Source organism: Hipposideros armiger, unplaced genomic scaffold (assembly GCF_001890085.2).
Source record: "Hipposideros armiger isolate ML-2016 unplaced genomic scaffold, ASM189008v1 scaffold_60, whole genome shotgun sequence".
Lineage (NCBI taxonomy): Eukaryota > Metazoa > Chordata > Mammalia > Chiroptera > Hipposideridae > Hipposideros > Hipposideros armiger.
The window spans coordinates 3202475-3222892 of NW_017731410.1; the positions used below are offsets into that span (position 1 = coordinate 3202475).

At 37.6% G+C, this 20418-nt stretch overlaps 1 protein-coding gene across 8 annotated transcripts in view; it reads right to left on the reverse strand.

Annotated features, from left to right (window-relative positions):
• Positions 1 to 20418, reverse strand: part of ARL15 (ARF like GTPase 15) — a 397343-nt gene that overhangs the window by 260695 nt on the left and 116230 nt on the right. For 4 of the 8 annotated variants that reach the window (XM_019641459.1, XM_019641455.1, XM_019641460.1 and 1 more), the window contains exon 2: positions 4620 to 4715. The exons of the other annotated variants lie outside the window; for them this stretch is intronic. In XM_019641459.1, coding sequence (XP_019497004.1) covers positions 4620 to 4715 — 96 coding nt within the window. The remainder of the gene's footprint in view (positions 1 to 4619; positions 4716 to 20418) is intronic. 8 annotated transcript variants of the gene reach the window in all.

The following is a 20418-nucleotide window of genomic DNA, read 5'->3' on the forward strand; positions in this document are numbered from 1 at the left end:
ATTACTCTCCATAAGAAAGGTCATACTGGGCCGGCCGAGTGGCGCGATGGTTAAGAACTGGCCTGGGACACCAGAGGGCCCCGGTTCGGATCCCACATATGAGGGCCAGTGACACTGCCCTCTACAGCTAAGATGCTGAACAACAGCTCGACCTGGAGCTGGGCTGCCATGAGTCGCCTGCGAAGGCGTAGGCTGCAGCCCCTGTGGCAGTGGGTTGCCATGGGCTACCGTATGTAGCCAGCAGCCAGCGTGAGCGGCCAGCAGCCGCAGTGAGCGGCCGTCCAGAAGCCGGCGACTGATCTGCCTCGCCCTGGGAAGAGCGCAATGATGGTGCCAACATGGGCCAGTGAAGCGACGTCCTCCACAACTAGACTGAAGAACAAAAGGACAGCAACTTGTCTGTTTCCCTTCTCCCAATTCCCCAGCACTGTTCCCATCCCCCCAATTCCCCAATAAAAATCTTTAAAAAAAAAAAAAAAGAAAGAAAGGTCATACTCATGACTCCATATTTAGTCTTAGAATTGATTTTATAATTACAATAATAGTGAATATGAAGGTCCTCAAGAAAATTGTTCAAGAACAAATTAGAGATAGTGTTGGCAAAGATAAAATATTCATCACCGAGAGTACATAAAATGAATCTCAGAGGACCGGTGCTCACCTGGGAACCACACAAGGGCAATAAGACATTATCAGAAAAATGCAAGCATTCTCTGCTATGCAAAAATCTGAAACAATGAATTTTGGTGTTAACAAATTTTGCATATATTAAAATAAGACCTCACTGTTACATAATCAGAGGTCAGTGGGGTAGAGAATAAAAACTTACCCTGAGATTTTTCTTAACAAGCAAGACTTTCAAAGCAGCTATACAATAAAACCATAGCTCTATTTTCAATCCTATGAATTTTGGATTTCTCACAATTTGCACATTTCTTACAGCCCTCAAAGCAGTATAAGTATAAATGATATGGTATCTCAAAATGTGAGATTTCTGAAGTGACATATTATACAATGTTAATAAAAGTAATAAATCACATATTCAAAAAATTTATTCAATTTAAAAAACCCAAAAAACAATACACCTGTTTGTTCCACCACTACCCTCCACTTCTTGCAACCACCAATCTATTCTCTGTATCTATGAGCTTGGAGATTCATATATATATATGATTATATATATATATGTATATAATCATATACATATATGATTCTACACATAAGAGAGATCAGACAGTATTTGTCTTTCTCTGTCTGATTTATTTCATTCCACTTAATGCCCTTGAGGTCCATCCATGTTGTCGCAAATGGCAGTATTTCATTCTTTTTTTTATGTTGAATATTCCATTGCATGTACACCACGATTTCCTTACCCATTCATCCACTGATGGCACACTTAGATCATTTTCATATCTTAGCTTTTGTAAATAATGATGCAATGAATATGGGGGTGCATATATCTTTTAAAATTAGTGTTTTCATTTTCTTAGGAATAAATGCCCACAAGTGGAATTAATGGATCATATGGTAGTTCTATTTTTAAGTTTTTGAGGAACCTCCATACTGTTTTCCATAGTGGCTTCACCAATTTACATTCCCATCAACAGTGCACAAGCATTCCCTTCTCTCCACATCCTTGCCAACACTTTTGTCTTGTCTTTTTTTATGATAGTCATTCTAATAGGTATGGGGTAATACTGTAATTTTGATTTGCATTTCCCTGATGATTAATGATGTTGAGCATCTTTTCATGTACCTATTGGCCATCTGTAAGTCTTCTTTGGAAAAATGTCTACTCAGATCATCTGCCCATTTTTTTATCAGATTGGGTTTGTTTTTGGTTGTTTTGCTATTGAGTTGTATGAGTTCTTTAAAAATTTTTGGATATTAGTTCCTATCAGATACATGACTTGCAATTATTTTCTCCCATTCGGTAGATTGGTTTTTCATTTTGTTGGTTTCCATTGCTGGGCAGCTTCTTTCTAGTTTGATGTAGTCCCACTTGTTTATTTTTGCTTTTGTTGCTTTTGCTTTTGGTGTCAGATTCAAAAAATCATCGCCAAGACCTATGTCAAGGAGCTTAAGGCCTATGTTTTCTTCTAGGAATTATGGTTTCAAGTCTTTCATCCATTTTGAGTTAATTTTTGCATATGTTGTAAGACAGTGATCCAGTTTCATTCTTTGGCATGCGCGGTCAATTTTTCCCAACACCATTTATTGATGAGATTGTCTGTCCATTCCTCATTGTATATTCTTGGCTCCTTTGTCATAAGTAGACTGTATATGTGTGGGTTTATTTCTGGGCTCTCTATTCTGTTTCATTTATCTATGTATCTGTTTTATGCCAATATCGTATTGTTTTAATTACTATAGCTTTGTAATATCGTTTGAAATTAGGGAGCGTGATGCCTTTAGCTTTGTTTTTCTTTCTCAAGATTGTTTTGGCTATTCAGGGTCTTTGTGATTCCACACATTTTTAGAATTGACTTGTTCTATTTCTATGAAAAATGCCATTGTAATTTTCATAAGGATTACATTATATTATACATTGAATCTGTATAATACTTTGGGTAGTATGGGCATTTTAACATTACTTCTTTCAATCCATGAGGCACAAAATATCTTTCCATTTATGTATGTCTGCTTCAATTTCTTTCATTGCAGTTGTCCATACACTGATCTTTCACTTCCTTGGTTAAATTTATTCCTAGGTATTTTATTCTTTCTGATGCAATTGCAAAAGGGATGGTTTGCTTAATTTTTCTTTCTGATAGTTCATTATTAGTGTAAAGAAATGGTTTTGTGCCATGCAACTGTATTGAATTTATTAGCTCTAACAGTTTTTTTTTAATGGCGTCTTTAGGGTTTTCTATATATAATATCACCTACAAATAGTGTGACAGTTTTACTGCTTCCTTTCCAATTTAGATGCCTTTTCTATTTCTTGCCTAATTGTTCTGGCTGGGGCTTCAATACTGTGTTGAAAAACATTGGTGACAGTGGACATTCCTGTCGTGTTCCTGATCTCAGAGGAAAATGGTTCAGCTTTGCATCATTGAGTATGACGTTAGCTGTGGGCTTGTCATATATGGCCTTTATTATGTTATGTTTGCTCCATACACACTATATTGAGAGTCTGTATAATAAATGGATGTTGAATTTTGTCAAAAGCTTTTTTCTGCATCTATTGAGATAATCATACAATTTTTATCCTCATTTTGTTAATGTGGTGTATCACACTGACTGATTTGCAGATGTTGAAACATCCTTGCATCTCTGGAATAAATCCACTTGATCACGCTGTATAATCCTTTTCATGTACTGTTGAATTGAGTTTGCTAATATTCTGTTGAGGATTTTTTCATCTATGTTCATCAGGGATATTGGTCTGTGATTTTCTTTCTTTGTAGCATCCTATCTGGTTTTGGTATCAGGGTAATGCTGGCCTTGTAAAATATTTTTTGATAAGTTCCCCCCTTGTATACTTTGGAAGAGTTTGAAAAGGACTGGTATTACTTCTTTGACTATTTGGTCAAGTTCACCAGTGAAGATGTCTGGTCCTGTGCTTTTGTTTGTTTGGAGGTTTCTGATTACTGATTGAATTGCTCCTTGTTAGTGTTCACATTTTCTATTTCATCATGATTCAGCTTTAGTAGATTGTATGTTTCTAGGAATTTATCCATTTCTTCTAGGTTGTCCAATTTCTTGAAAGAACTGTAACTACTTCAACATAAGTATTGTATCTAGCACATCAGAGGTGCTTAATCAAATATTTGTTGATTCACCGAAGCAACCCATATGGCTCTATCACAAACTGCTCAGGGTTATGGTTATAAACTCATTTTTTGGGGCCGGCCAAGTGGCTCAGTTGGTTAAGAGCTTGCTCAAGAGTGTGAGCTCTGAGCAACAGGGTCGCTGGTTCAATTCCCAGCCCGAGCTGAGCTGCCGCTGAGCTGCCAACAGGTGGCAGGATGGCTAAGCTAAAAAAACAATAAATAAAATAAAATCATTGTTTTTAACCATAAGAACCATGATTGGATTAAAAAAATAAGCTGAATAATTGGGGGCTGAGGTGTACCACAAATACAAAGATCACTAAAAGTAGAAAGTACAGTCTGGGTTTGAGTATCTCCTGGAAGACTACGGTAGTGAACACTGTGGAATCCCGATTGCCACTAACTGGAATTACTCTCACTACTACTTTCTGTAGCCACTCCTTGTCCACTCAACCTTCTTCAATAACATATTTCCTTTTTATAACTTATTCTACATTGTCTAAAAACTATAACTCCAACAAAAGAGCCTGGGCATGGTTAAAGCTGACAAAATACATGATAGAAATTATTAGTTTCTCTTTGTCAGAAGCACCAACTCAATGAGATGGTCAACTTAAATAAGAAGTGAGAAGTCATGACTGGGAGAACAAAGGCAAGGAAGAGATGATGCAAGCCTAAAACTCATGGCTCCTCATCTTTCCTGCATTTTTCTGAGACCCAGCAATATAGTCTTGACCTTGATAACCTCCATAGGGCCTCACCAAAAGAGGACAGAAAAGAACTCAGAAGTATTTTGGCCCCAAAACATTTTTGAATCAACTTAGAGAAAGTTATGAAACTCACAGTTGTCATACTTGACTTGCATCCAGAAACACAACTCAAATGAAGCATGTAGTCTAAATGGTTGATGATTTTCAGCTGGATGTACTTTTCAGCCACCTAAAATGAAAAATCATTCTCTAATCTCACCCTAATAAAACTCTTTGACCTGGCAAAAAAAAAAAGGCACTATACCATTGACCCTTGAACAACATGGGTTTGAAATGCACAGGTCCACATATATGTGGATTTTTTTCAATAAATATATTGGAAAAAATTTTGGAGATTTGCAACCATTTTAAAAAACTCACACATGAACCTTATGATTTTCTTAATTACATTTTCTTTTCTCTAGATTTCTTTATTGTAAGAATACAGTATATGAATAGTACATAAAACATACAATATATGTATTCATTGATGGCTTATGTAATCAGTATTCCAGTCAACAGTAGGCTATTAGTTAAGTTTTGGGGGAGTCAAAATTATACGTGTCCTTTTTACTGTGTGGGGGGGTTGGTGCCCCTAACCCCGTGTTGTTCAAGGGTCAACTGTATGCCTTTATGGCAAAGTGAAGAGAAGGGGTAAGTAACAGAATCAGTCTACATAGTTTTGTACTTTGAAACACTTGATATTTATAGATTAAATACTGTCTAGAAGGTCAAAACCTGTAAAGAACCTATTTCCATACCTGATACAAAGTGAATCATCTTTTATTCAACTCATACCACAGAAGAGTTTTACTTTTAGCTGTACAAATTTCCCAAGGGGACTTCTAGTTGCGTTATTTCGAATCCCAAAGGGATGGGCTGGAAAGGGGGTACCCCAATCTTTCTCTACTAGTGGATGGAAATGATATGGAGTCATGTCTTGAGTCACTTAGAATGTTTATTTACTCAGAAAATAAATCTACATTACTTTTGTCTACGAGGCAATATCATTTCTCAAGGCTGGGGTTTCCCTAACTCCTCCTCCCCACTTGTAGGCTCATACTACACCATATTCTGGCAGTATTGAGTTCATATTGCTAATGTACTACTTACTACGTTGCATTAGAGCCAAAACATGTACTTAATGTGTCTTTCCCGTTACAAATTTGGTTTAACTCTAAATCATTCTTTATTCAGCTTTGTATCAACATGCTTGATATATAGCATGTTTGCGAAATATGTAAATCAATGGGTAAACTCATTCATGGTTAGCTTCAAGAAAACTGAATAGATCCATTAAAATAGCCCAGAAGCAATATTAGATTAGATTAACAGAAAACACGAAGGTTTCAGTCTCGTTTTTTGAGGTAGACTCTCTATTTACCCATATTCTAATCAGTAATTCACTTATGTATTTCAGAAAAAACTGGAAGAGATATTCCTTGTGTTAGACTTTGAAAAGCATCATGTAAGAATAACAGAGATGAGAAGAGTTCATTTTAAAATATATTTTTAAAAGAAATAAAATTTTTAAATGAGATATGTACCCTTACACTCTGACTGCTATTTGAGAATAAGAATGAAAACCATTGATTATCTGAATTATTCGATTTACATAAGGAAACAGAAAGACAAAGCTGCTTGTAAGCTTCTGGGACCATGAGTCTGAGTCAGAGCTGTACATTCCTTAAAACAACCGCCATATAACTGGGGTGTGCCTCTCAAAATCAAGCAACCTTTGGCAATATATGCCTGGGCAGTAAGGCGCAAGAGAAAGTCACTGTCAACAGAAAAGGAAATTCAAATCCTATATTCAGGCAAATGATTAATGAAAATGTGGGATAAAATAAACCCAAACTTTACCTTGTTTTTATTCATAAGAAACCATACAAAGTACTAACATAAGAATTTAAAAAGGATACAAAAGCATCTGGAGGCCACATAATCATTTCAGTAACTAAAGAAAGAAAGAATTTGCTATCTCCAATAATCTGAAAGTTAGCCCAACGTATTCCAGGAAAACCTTCCTTCTATCTCTAGTCCAGTTATGTATGTGTACACATAATATACATTTCATTTGATTTGATTTTTCTGATGATTAAAGTAATACTTGTAAAAACTGTTTTGGCTAATCAAATGTATAATATAAGGGAGACAGTAAAAGTCCCTTTGTATTCTAACCTCCTAGAGATTATTGGTGTTTGGTTCTTCCGCTTTTTATGCACATACTGGTATATATATACTTTCTCTTTCTCTTGTTTTTGCAAAAAATGGGATCATTGGGTACATAGCTATACAACCAGCTCATTGTTTTTCTGATTTATGATAGACAATTCTGTATCATGACAGTGTTCTACCTGATTCTTTTCAATGCCAGCCTAGAATTTTACTGTGTGACCATCCCAAAATTTATTTAACCAGTTCTCCAACTGGTAGCTGATACATGGCTCATTTTAAACACTACAGAATTTAGATTTTTAGAGCTAGAAAAGACGATGAAGAGTTGGTGTTATAGACTCCTAGGTTGTCACTTCAGAGATGAAAACACTGGTGTATCCAGATACGGCAGAATATGAATCAAAAAGAACTGCAGCTTGGCTTGGTGGCAGACAGGGTAGTGCAGGCCCCGCTTTTCTCAACATTTACAAGTTGAGAGCTCCAACTCTGGAGCCAGACTTCTGGGTTTGCTTCCCAGCTCCAGTGTTTATGAGTGGAGCTACCTTTGCCAAATCACTTAACCTCTCTTGGGCTCATTTTTCTTATCACGATAATAATAAAGTTATTGGCAAGATTAAATGTGTGATAATATAAAGTACTTAAAATATTACCTTGACAATAAAGCAATGGTTAAATGCTATTTATTATTGTAATAACAGGCTGAATGTTTGGGTACCACCACCCCACACCCCAATTCATAAGTTGAAATGCTAACTCCCAACGTGATAGTATTAGAAGGTGGGGCCTTTAGAAGTTGCTAGGTCTTGAAGGTAGAGCTCTCGTGAGTGGGATTAGTGACCTTATAAAAGAGACCCGAGAGAACTCTCTCCTCCTTGCTTCCACCATGTGAGGACACGACATCAAGACAGAGCTGTCTGTGAACCAGAAAGCTAGAAGTCACCAGACACAGAATCTGGTAGAATCTTCACCCTAAACTTCCCACCCTCCAGAACTGTGACAAATAAATGCTGTTGCCACCTATTCTATGGTACTTTGTTATAGCCACCCGAACTAGCACAGTTATTGTTATTATTAGACCATCCTACTTCGAGCTTACTTGATACAATTAAAATTTCTGTTCTCTGTATAAGTAGACTAGAAAACACAAACTACTAGGTGTTATTCAAGATCTGGGTATTTATATAGCCATGTTATTTCTTCATTATTCTTTATCTACTAAAATATGAAACTATGCGATTAAGTTACGGTGAGATAATTGAATTAAGAATTATAAATGATTTAAGTATGTCCAATTGAAACAGAACTCAGCAGAAATGTGAACAAACATTTATTTATGTTAGTTATCAGTTACCTATATAAGCCTCGTTGGAATGAGTAATGGAGGAAGAAAAGGAAATCAAAATAATCAGCCCTACTATATTTTCATTCATATGAATTTTACAAAAAGAATGACAACTTTCAACTCCAAAGAATACACCAGTGAGTATGTATTGATTCTCAAGCAGTAAAAACACCTGCTCCAGGTGGTAGGCTAATATTTGTGGGAAACAGGTGTGTTGGTCTCAGCTCTTGTAAGATTCCTTTAATATTGGTGGTGTTATTGGTTATTCTGTTTTATTTTTTATTTCCTGCTTAAAACACATTAGACTACAGTGTATTAGCAGAGTCCGAGTGTTTGAACATCTTTCAATAACAAGATCAGAATGTTACATACTTTTGAGGAAAAGTCTAATTAATAACCCATCAGGAAAAGCAGGGAGTCCTGAAAGTGTCCCAAACCAGAGCATCTTAATTCTTATTTGGAAGCTGCTCCCTTTAATATTCCCAGTAGCAGCTACATGTTACTTTTTCTTTATTATTCAAAATCACGAAATTTTAGGTCATAGGAGACTTTGCACTTTCATATGATCCAATAATTGTTTGTTTTTTGTTGTTTTTTTTAAAGCAGAGTTAATTTAAAAACTTAGCAGATTTTGGGTATACAGTCACCATAATGGCTCAAGAGCGTTAGAGTGCAGTACAGAACTTACTTGTAAAAGTTAAATGTCTAGAGCATTTTGGCTGGTCCAAGACTAAAAGTTAGGAGGACAAATGTATCTGAGTCTATATTTCAAAGAACTCAGCTCCTCATTTGATACTTGATTTAGACTTGAACTTAACACTCTTCAATTTGAAATATTTTTATCTATTTAAAGTTTAAACTTGAGTATCTAAGAATAAGGGGATATTTTCACAACTCCATTTAAATAAATAGTCAAGCAGTACTCAGGTCAAAGGTTAAAATATCTCAGGCCATATTTCTTTCTCTAGTCTATACCCCCAATCAGGTAAACAAGCTTCAGTTGTTAAAATTATATAGCTTGAACCCTAAAGAAAAAGCAGTGAAATGTATATTCTTTTGAAATCATGGGAAATTTCACTTTGAAGATAGGTCAACAGCATAAAGAAATAAAAATAGTCAATTACCATACTGCTGACCCAGCTTTGCAGTATGCAAGCTCTAAAAGGTTTTTTAAATTTATCTTTATTAATAGTTTTTTTTGGTTTTGTTTTTGTTTTTTGAGCTGAGCCATCCTGCCACCTGTTGGCAGCTCAGCGGAGCTCAGCTTGGGCTGGGACTCGAACCGCTGTTGCTCAGAGCTCAAATTCTTGAGTGAGCTCTTAACCAACTGAGCCACTCGGCCGGCCCAGTTTGTTCGTTTTTTTTAATTCTAGAAAACCAAAACAAGCACAAAACTGGAAAAGATCAAGCCTGCATCTCATCCCATTCCACTCCTAAACTTGGTCTGTGCCCTAGAAAGTAGCAAACAAAAAATACGTAAGGCCAGTCATTCCTGGGTCCTCAGCAGATTCCTTGTTTAGGTGACTAATTCCTTCTTTGCTCTGTATGTGTTAATATATGAGGAGCAATTCCATGGGATCTCCTTTTTGTCTCACTTAAAAAGCCCACTCTGAAAATCTGCTGACAGAAGCATCAGGAATTGGAAGTGTAAGACAGAAGGAAAAGGTGAGGAAATACTAATCTGGCGACACATTGCACAGAGGCAACAGGAACTTGCCTGGGTGTTCTCCAGATAATGAGAAACATCTCCTGAATGCCAAGGAGACTTCAAATGACTGCTCTTTTAACATGCCTTTCAGGTAAATGTCTTAAGGCCTGTGTCACAGAGAAGCACCTGAACAGGAGGGGTTGCTCCTGCTTCATGATCACACTAGCTTTTGAACATAATTAAAACTAATCCTTTTACCTGCCTACATTTCTTACAAGCAATCTGTCTAGTGCAGTACATAAAAAAGGTCTGGGTGCTTTGCACGAACAAGATTCAATCAGTACTTCAACATTTAGGGGGGGAAATGCAAGTCCAAACAACAGCTGTTCATTCACTTATTTCAAACATTCAGCTATTTTAAAAGGCTTAGAAGTCACAGAGCACAATGGTGTATGAGAACCACAAGCCCTCAGCAGAGGCACAGCAACCACATTTGCTTACCTGGAGCTTTGAGAGACAGCGCGGATATGAAAACCTTAGAGAAGGAAGCACGTATGCCATGACTTGCATTAAAAAACAGGCTGCAGAAACAACAAGTGTTTTACAAATCAATTTACGGTGCATGCAGGGGTATTATGCAAAGAAGGGTAGAAAAAAATTCCTCTCTCTCAAAATGTAGTTGATACAGTTATAAACCAATTCCCTAAAAGGTATTTAGGAATAAAACTGTATAAAAAGTTTGTCATCAATAGTTTTGAAGTGCTTATTGCCAGAGTAAAATGTATTTTCTGTGGCACCTAAGTCAAGACATTCCCCGCATTTTCCCTTGGTTCATACCATAAATGCCATGTGAGGACAGTGGCACTGACCTCTCCGTAACCCGGGTGTACAGGTCACCTTTACATACTCTTCCCCGCTCTCTTTTTCTTTCTTAATATACACACACACCTCTCACTTGTTGGTATAAACCTCAGGGGTCATAAGTTAGCTTTAATACTAAAGAACAGAAAATATAATTATCCCTAATTAATCAGAAACAAAAAGTTTTAATACACTTCTAAACCAAACAGGGTAACATCTAACTTCTCCTGGTCATTTAACCATCAACTTCAACTATATAACACGTAGCCAAGAATACAGATGGAGGGGGAAAAAAGGTATCTGGGTCGTCAAAGTAGGCATGCCAATGTGCATTAACTATAAAGTTTATGTACTTCATTCATAGCAAAAGTCCTCAGGCTCTTACTCACAACCTAATGACATTCGTTTTAGATACAATTCTAACAAATTAGGTTATCTGGTTTCTAAGGCCTCGGCAGATTAAAACCATGAGGGTGAAAGGATAGGAAGAAGAAATTAGGGATGGATATCTTCAAGAAAAAGGAGGCAAAGTGTAGCACACATTTACTGAGTATTTACCAAGTGCCAGGCCTGCACGCAGCACTTTGAATACGTGGTCTGAACCTTTCTAGAAGAGGAATCAGAAAAGGGGGCCATATGCCAAGAATAGGAAGAGAACTTAATCTTCTATAAGCCATTTGATTCAAAAACCACTCCTTTTCCACTAAACTGTATCACCTCAAAATCAACAAAAAACACTGTTTCTTGACACTAAGGGTCTGAAAAATAAGAATACAAAGCCTTCAGCAAGAACGCCATTGTAGAGGGACACAAAAAAGCCTAAAAAAATCAAGCATTACTAAAATTCTCCTAAAGGCATCCCTATATAAAAAAATTTTTTTAAAGAAAGGTACAGTCACGATTCTCATAGATATAAACATGTATCAAAGATTCCATCTAACTCATAAATTAATTAACAAGAGAAATGAAAAAAATGTTACAACCAGCTCAAAAAAGTCAAAGAACCACTAATGGAATGTCACAAAGGAAAATTGAAACGAATGCGTGAACACTAGTCAATTGCATTCCCCAGGACATAATAATTTGCATTTATGGACAAGAATTATTTACACTGCTTTCAGTTTTCTACAAGTTCTAGTTCTACAGAGCTATAAAATGGTCTAGTCCAAGACGAAGATTTAGGCCCCTATGGATCAAATAATCCCCAGGCATGACAGCATTGCACTGAGAGGATATTCAAGTCTTTTTGGCCCATTTCAAAGTATTACACTTTTTTATTACATCAACATTGTGCTGCAGTACAATAATTGATAACTGTACACTAGCTTCAGGATACTCTACTTACAAAGATTAAATATGTGTTAAAAAAACTTTTAAAACTTTCCATCTAGTTGATTGCCTCTGAACTTCACATACGTAGACCTGTCTTTCCTAGTGATGCTGGATGAATGTTGTTACAGTGGAATGTACACGACAGGCCCTTGACAAATGCTTGGGAGGTGAGGGGGGATGGTTAGGGGATGACTTCTCCAGGTATTTCCAGCATCACAACTCCCCTTTCTTATCCATTAGAATAGATTCTGTACAACTGACTGTTGGACACCATTTGATTTCTCAAGTCAAATAACATCTTATTCCTATTTCCTAATATTGTAAGACTGTGAAAGTGTAAGCAAATGTTGAGAGATTTACTTACAGTTAATTCTATAAAATGATATTTTTGGTGATCTCCATGTCATTCAAACAAGCTTCTACTTTTCAGCTCAGTAGCACTGATTTTAAGACTCTTGAGATAATTTTAATCACGGTAATTCTTAAATATGTGTGGAACGATCAAATATAACCATTCAATATACCAATGAATGTTCCCCAGAATTGGTTTATGGCCTGTCAGTCAATAGAGAAATTTTCAGTGATCCTGAGGAAGATAAGAACACAGGGTTGTTTTTTTTCATTCTGATAAAGTTATCTTTATTCAATTTTAAAGAATTTGTTTATTCAAAGATTATAATCTTGCTACTGGGGATTGAGGGGTAAAAGACTTTTCTGTCATTAAATGAACTCAGTTACAGTCCATAAGTGCTGCTTTTCTAATATCCTTGTTGACAAAATAAAGCCCTACATTTGCCCCCCTCCCAAGTATTTTGTTTGTTTTTAATATTATGGTTCTGTGAAATCCAAAAATTGAGAAGCTACTACCTAAGGTTGAGTGGTAAAAGATATATAAGTTATATACAATTTTCATTTTGAGAATCAACGTCTGTATTTGTCAAATGTTCACCAAACCACAAAATGTTTTATTGTAATCATTACATTACTAACAGTGAGGGCAAAAAGCAAAAACTAAAGACTGAACTTTTCCATTTACAGCCACAAACATTTGCGATGAAAAGCAAATCACATACTACTATTATCTATGCCAGACTCCATTCTAGTCAGTGTAATTCCCACAGAAGGCTTGCAGGAATTTTGTACTACCCATGTTTTCAAGAATTAGGACTTTCACTTTTCTTTCTCTCTCAACACTTCTGAGAACCTAGTCTTCAGCTGTCACATATGAGCTAAGATTTTTGGCAGATGTATATTACTTTGAATGGCTCATCAGTACCTATGTTACCTAAACACGAAGTTCCATTATCCCCTTGTCAATTAAACTAACTCCAGACTGTGGCCTTCTTAAAATCCTTGACAAACTACCCAATGCCTAGTATTCTTTCTAGAAATGAAAGATAGTGTACACACCCTAAATTTCTTATAAGTTTTGCATTTGTTTTCCTAACTTTTTATACTTAGGGGTAGAAATAAGATTTAGCATGGTGGATCAGAGGCCATAATTAAGGCAGTGATTCTGAACATTTTGCCTATTTTAGAGCAAACAAAATTCATTCAGAATCCATGTATTCATATAACTTGTAAAATATTTTTCATGGAAGTACTTGGAAAAAATTTACTTATTTCCTAATAATCATCTTTGCTGTCAATTCTCTTGCACTTTTCTAACTCCCCCAATTGCATGCTCCTGAAAACCCCTAACAACTGCTATGGTGTGGAAAGCACCACTCTGGGTAAAGTACTTTCCAAGTACTTTGGGAGGATTATCACATTTAATCCTCACAACTCCCCTGGGAGATATGCACTTTAATCAGCCCCCAGTGACCATAAGGGAACTGCAGCTCAGAGAAGTCACATGCCCCAGATTACACAACACCATCTGAAATTTGAACACAGGTCTAATTTGCTTTCAAAAAAAAAAATTAACCATTGCACCGGACTGCCTCTTAGGGAAAACACACGGGGTAAAAAAGTTATGAGATGTGGTTTCTTTTCAATAGAACCAAAGTTTAGGGACTGCCCTTGGATCCCAAAATAGCAGATGCCCCAGAGTTACTGTCCATCTTCACTGGCTGGCCCATCTGACATCTACTGAAGAGCAGTTCTTTGATGACAGGGTGTCATTATCTGGGAGCTGAGGGACACACTACTTAATTATTATACCTGAGGTCCAACAAGAAACTAAAACCTAGTATCTTGTGTATGATTCATCATTTGAGCACCATCATACTCGTAGTTAAGTAACTGTTAGGTCACTGAAATTTTGCTGTGGAGAACTAAATACGTGAAAGGCAAGCTCCTGTCCTCTAGAAACTTGCAGTCAAAGCCATGAATAAAACAAAGATGGCCTCCAGAAACAGTCACTAGAGGTCCCTGAGAGTCACTATTAACTTCCTTGACTGTTTCCTCAAATTCACACTTTCCTGAGGAATGGAAGAGGGGAATATAAACACTGGTGCATACTTGAAAAATACCTAGTAGAACAGACTAAACTGCTTCTCCTGCCAGCATTTGCATTTATTTGCACAATCTAGATTAGCAATATCACATTAAGAGACCTAAAGAAGAAAACCAAACAGTGGGAGTAATAAACACTGAAGTTTTACTTATTCAACAGACCCAAAGTCCAAGTCCATTTACTCCTAGCAGTTATATCACTTATGTACGGTTACAAGACATGGTGGTTACAAACGAATTCCCTCATTTCAAGTACAATAACTAGGACTCCCCAAAGTGTACAGCCTAGAAGGGTGCCAGTAGCATCCACTTTCTGGGTGAATGTTCTTCACTCATTCAACCAACAGCTCAGAGGTGAACCTGGAAGTGGTGCTCTGTGCCTTCATGAAGTTATAGTCTAGAGGGGAAGTTCAAGAGTAAATAAAGAGAAACACAAACATTTAAAAACTGACAGTGAAGGGGCAGCCGAGTGGCTCAGTTGGTTAAAAGCTCACTCAAGAGTGCGAGCTCTGAGCAACAGGGTCACCGGTTCAATTCCTGGCCCGAGCTGAGCTGCCACTGAGCTGCCAACAGGTGGCAGGATGGCTCAGCTAAAAAAAAACAAAACCCGACAGTGAGTGATGCTATGAAGGAAAAGAACCAGGGTACTTTTAAAAAGTTTAACAGAGGTAACCCAACTTACAGGGAGAGTTAGGAAGTCATCCCAAAAAAAAAAAAAAAAAAGATACCTTAGCTGAAAGATGAATAGGAGTTAGACAGACAAAGAATGAGAAAATTATCTCCTAGGGAAAAGGAACTGTAGTTGCGTAAGCCTTGAGAAAGAAAAGGATTTGATTTGTTCTAGAAACTGAAAAACCCGTGTAGTGGAGCAGCAGACATTGGGGAGAAAGGAGGATGAAGCCACAGGAGGAGGTAAGGACAGCCAAAGTATAAACACACCTACACCCCAAGTCTCCAGCGCCCAGCAAAGATAGGTTAGAAGTCCCATGCTCAACATTGAGATGTAGAAGAACTGATGATGATGAATATCCAAAACCCAACATTTGAGAAAAAAAAGAAGCAATATTTAAAAATATAATAAAATTTCAAAATTCTTGAGTGGCAGCCATTTGGAACTGGAAAGGCTTATCTAATCTAAGCCTCAGACCCTTCTAAAGAGTTAACAGAGGAGGCCCACACATGGATGCTGTTATTCTCCCTTTGCCTCCTTTTTCAGAGAAACCATGCCCCCATCGAGGCTCTTGGGTGGCCGGTACCACGTGATGAGAACAGAGAGAGACTCAAAGCTACTGTTCCATACGAGCACAGGATGTGGCACACTCCTGCACCCATGGTTCCTTCCAGTCTGCCCGTGTGGGAGTATCTGTGTGCACTGGGGAAGTAAGAGAATAAAAAAAACTGTCCACCTGCACGTAAAACCCTTCCAAAAGAGGCGCTTTACTTTCCCGTCCATGTTACCTCTTCCTAGAAGTGTGAGAGGCACAAGCATCTAACCCAGACCGAACAGCCTCTCTTAGCCTTCTGTTCTATGGGGCTGCTCCCTGCACACATCCTTTCTAACCACGCTGCCTGGTGAGGAGGCAATCTATAATTATAGAAAAAAGAGAAAAGACTTCTGAGTAAAGTGGCAGGTCCAACACAGTCATTTACTTTCACCTTCTCCTCAAACTGCACTAAAATGATTAAAAGAGGGATTTTTTTTTTTTTTTTAAAGAATGACATACAGCTACTTGGACAGAGAAAATAACTGCAACATTTTGGAAACTAGAAAGCAGAAGAATGAGTGGTGACTGTGACCCAGCAGATCAGAAGAAGCTGAATCTAAACCATCAGGAGGGGAAAGGAGACACAACATAGTTGGCCTGCAGAACTCCCAAGCAGCTCAGGAATTGGTGGGATCTGAGATCCCTTACAAACTAGGCTGAAGGTGGGGCTACCAACAGGAAGATGGGCGCAAAACCCTTTAAGGAAGAGCTTGGAGTTCTAGATCCTTCCTCCCATTGCAAATAGCTGTGCAACTGCCCCTGTCCACCCTGGTGGAAGACTATACCTTCATTTCCTAGAAAGGATAAAACAAGTATCTGAACTGAGGGTCACAGGCACACAGTACAGCAGGGTTATGGGCAGAAAAGAGGCATTAAGTAAAGCTAGCATAGTGACTACTGAGATCCCTCGGCTCTTTTCCCCACTTGATTCCCAGAGCAATGGGGGCCAGGCTTATATTTTCCAGGCGGCAGCAGGAAAGATTTCTTCTTGGGAATATCTGACCAGCCCAAGAGAGAAAACCTAAAGGTACGATTATGGCCACCACCACCACCACCCCCGCTCCCCAATAAAACCACCAAAATCCCTGGGGTAAGATACACAGTAGACAGTTCCCAGCCGTGCACACAGAACTCTGACTTAGCTTTATCTACCCCACTTTTAGATTTAAGTAGACAGACAAGAATTGCCAGGCATCTAAGAAAAGCCATTAATATGAAAGAAGCCTAACAGGGAAAAAGAGCAACTTGGGATAAACAGCTATGAGATGAAAACTTAAGTATATATATTATTAATATAAAAAAATGCCTAAAGTTAAAAGAAAATTCTACATTCATTAAAGAAGAAAAGCAATAGGATGCTACAAAACAAAAAAGAGCTCTTGAATTGGGGGGGGGTGAGCGGGAAGGAATGGTTGAACAGAAATTTAGAACTCAATAAAAGGTTTAAAGATAAATTTGAAAAAATCTCCCAGAAAATAGAACAAACGGACGAAGAGATGAAAAATACAAGATAAAAGTTACAGAAAGTAGAGAATCGCTCTAGGAGAGCCAACGGAGAAGAGAAAAATAAATCCAATAAAGTTTCATGGAACTTGAGGACTTGATTTTTCAAATTGAAAGGGCCTGTTCACTATGAAAATGGTCACACACCAAAGGCACTGTGAAATTTCAGAGGACTGGAGTTTCCAAACAGGATTAAAAACAAACAAAAAACAACAAACAACAAAAAATTACCACCACCAGAAAAAAACAGATCAGACACAGAGTTCAGGATCAAAATAACGCCGTTTCTCTGGAGAGCAAAATTGGAAGCTTGGAAGCGAATGGAGCAATGTTTTCAAAACTGTAAGGGAAAATCATTTCCAACCTAGAATTCTACACCAACTAGACCATCAATCATGAGTCTGATAAGCAAATTGTCAAAAAATTGACCTCCAATGCACCCTGGAATAAGCTAAGAAAGGGGGAGAGCTGGAAGCCGGCAAGGATCTTAAGGGAGGAGAAGGGAGTCCTCAGCATGACAACGAAGGAGGCCTGGGGGTGGCAGCCTTGCAGCAGCCCCGTCACCTGGACAGCAGCCAGTCCAGATGAGAGATGGGACCCTCTGGGAGAACTGTCACCAGGAAGATGAACTGATAGAACTGTATCCCATACTTGTTTGAAACTATTTTAAAAAGGAGATTTATGCAACTGTGGGGGGATACTAAGAAATGAATTGATGAGAACATAACAAACAAAATTACCTATAACAAACCAAGTAAATGGCAAAACATGACAATTGCTAACTCTAGGGGAAACAGAGTGAGTTGAACAAGAAGGAAACGTACTCATAACGTGTATACCACATGACAGCTATGACTAGCGTTTACAAAGGCAGAACACTGTAGACTCACGGAGCTACTCAAAATGATGACATTAACCACATTGGCAAGATGAGGATGGGCAGGGAAGGTAAAGGGGTGGATTGGGGGTGCACAGGAGGAGGGGGAAAAAAAGAGCTAAATCCTCATCTTCCAACAGATAATACCTAAAACTGAAAATATCAAGAAGTAGCCACATAAGCACATTATTTAGAATGATGAAAGTAAATACAAAAAGAGTGCTAAATATTTAGTTGAAAGTGAAGATAGTTGGAGAGAGGAGTTAGAGGGAATTAGAAGGGAAGAGAAAGATGTCACTACCGATTTTCATAATATGCTTTATAAAATTTGACCCTTTTAAAATATGTTCATATATAACCCTGCTAAAAATACAAACTAAATGATAAAAAAGCAAGAGATATGGAATTTAATATTCACTTCTGTATCCCTTATAATATTAGAAAAATATGCATGGTTGTATGTCACAGCACAGGTATTGTCATTTAAAAAGGGGGGTGAGGTGGGGATAATGTTGAGGTTTTCTTTGGTTGAAAGCACATTTATTGAAAAAAAAAATTACTCACCTCAGGTCATTTGTCAGTATCTAGACACTGGCCAGACACGCTGTATAGAAAGGCTAATTTGTGAACAGTTATTTGCAAAGTCAACATTCTTCCAGTCTTTTAAACTGGCAGCCTTTTTTATTTTTCATCTTTTATTTATTCTTCGCCCACTTTTTCCCTCAAAGAAGTGAAGCAAGTATCTTCTTCTTACACTACAATTTTCTCTTCAAAATATAAAGATACACAGTGAGTTAGAGCACTATAGAGTGTTAATTAGAACATACTTTCCGGAATAGCTAGAGACAGTTCTTTGAAAAAGGAACAAAGGGAATAAGTGGTAAAAATAAGATTTGTTCTTTGTGTCTTAATATTTAGCTTGAACACAATGCTGAAATTTTTACTCCTTTATATCTTTCATGTACGCTGAACAGCCAAAGAAGTAAACATAACAAACGTAATTCACAAAAACAAGCTTTTTCTGGGTTATTAAGTAGTTCTTACTAAAAAGCAAGAAATGTCTAAATGCACCCACTTCAAATCATTAGTAAGGTTCTGTGACAAAGACACTGTTATCCTAAAATTCCTCAAATTACAAATTTTGTCTTTCATGAACTATAATTTCTTAAGCAAGGCACGAAAATTTTAATACAAAGGACAATGTTGCCCACTCTCAATTTCCAACTAATTTACTTCTAATATTTTCTTGGAAATCTGTATTTTCAAGATAGTGCTTTGAAGGAACTCAATGTGCTATTTCAAAAAATAACATACTGTGAAATATATTGTATTGATCAGAATAGAGCACTGCAAGCTGCCATTACAGAACCCAAGCTCACCCCGAAGTTTCCACCCCCAGAAAACTCCTCTGGGACTGAACGATACCTGTGCAATGGCAAAACCTCTAAGGCACCTGGGCCTTCAAATTAAGAGGCCATTCTGAATAAAGTACCTTAATTTTCTAAAGAGAGTTTTGTTGCTGTTGTTGCTTCATTGTTTGAAGTGACTAATCCGCAAGAGGGTTCCAGGTATCCTGAAGGATTTATAAAAGCATAAATATCTTAGAATTGGAAGCGGCCTTAAATATCATATAGCCCTTTCCTTGTAGATGCAAAGCTGGCACAGAGAAGTTAACTCAGTTGACAAAAGACTCTTCGTTAATTCAGTCTCCTAGAACCCGACCAAGTGCTCTTTCTGCAATAATACATTACACAGTTTGCAAAACCAGTACAGTTACTATCTGAAACTTTGCAACCGGTATGAAAATATACATATTTTTACTATGTAGTTTTTGTTTGTCTTTGTATTCCCACATAAGGGGCTGCTCTGCCTTCACACGAAATCAAACTAGGGTTCTCTTTATTGTTCAAAAGACAGACTATCCAATTATAGCTGTTACAGAAACCAGAAAAGTATTTCCAGTTTATCTTCTCATATCAGGTTAGTGATTTGTTTGGTGTGCTCAAAGCAGTACATGTGGTCACAGAGTGGGTGCTACTGTCAGCTCTCTCCTGGTCCCACTAGATCACAAAAGGCAACAAGTTGGGGGAGGGGAGACTGTTTCATCAGTTAAGACTTGAAGATCCACCAACAGGCCCTAGTCACTGACGGAAAGCCCTGGCAATTTTCCTTACCTATGCTCTAGAAAGCAATTCTTTAGACCATTATAGTATTGGATCATCAATGAGCTGATATGATATGTAGCACTTAAATGAAACATGTTTCCATTTTCATCTTGCTTTTTAAAAGAAAATCAGTGACAAATATAATCAGAAAGTTTAGGAAGGAAATAAAAGTTAATGGACAAAGCCCACACGGGGAATCGGCTCCTCTGGGGCACATCGGCTGAACCAGACAAGGGCGGAAGACGAGCAGGTGGAAATGCTAAGC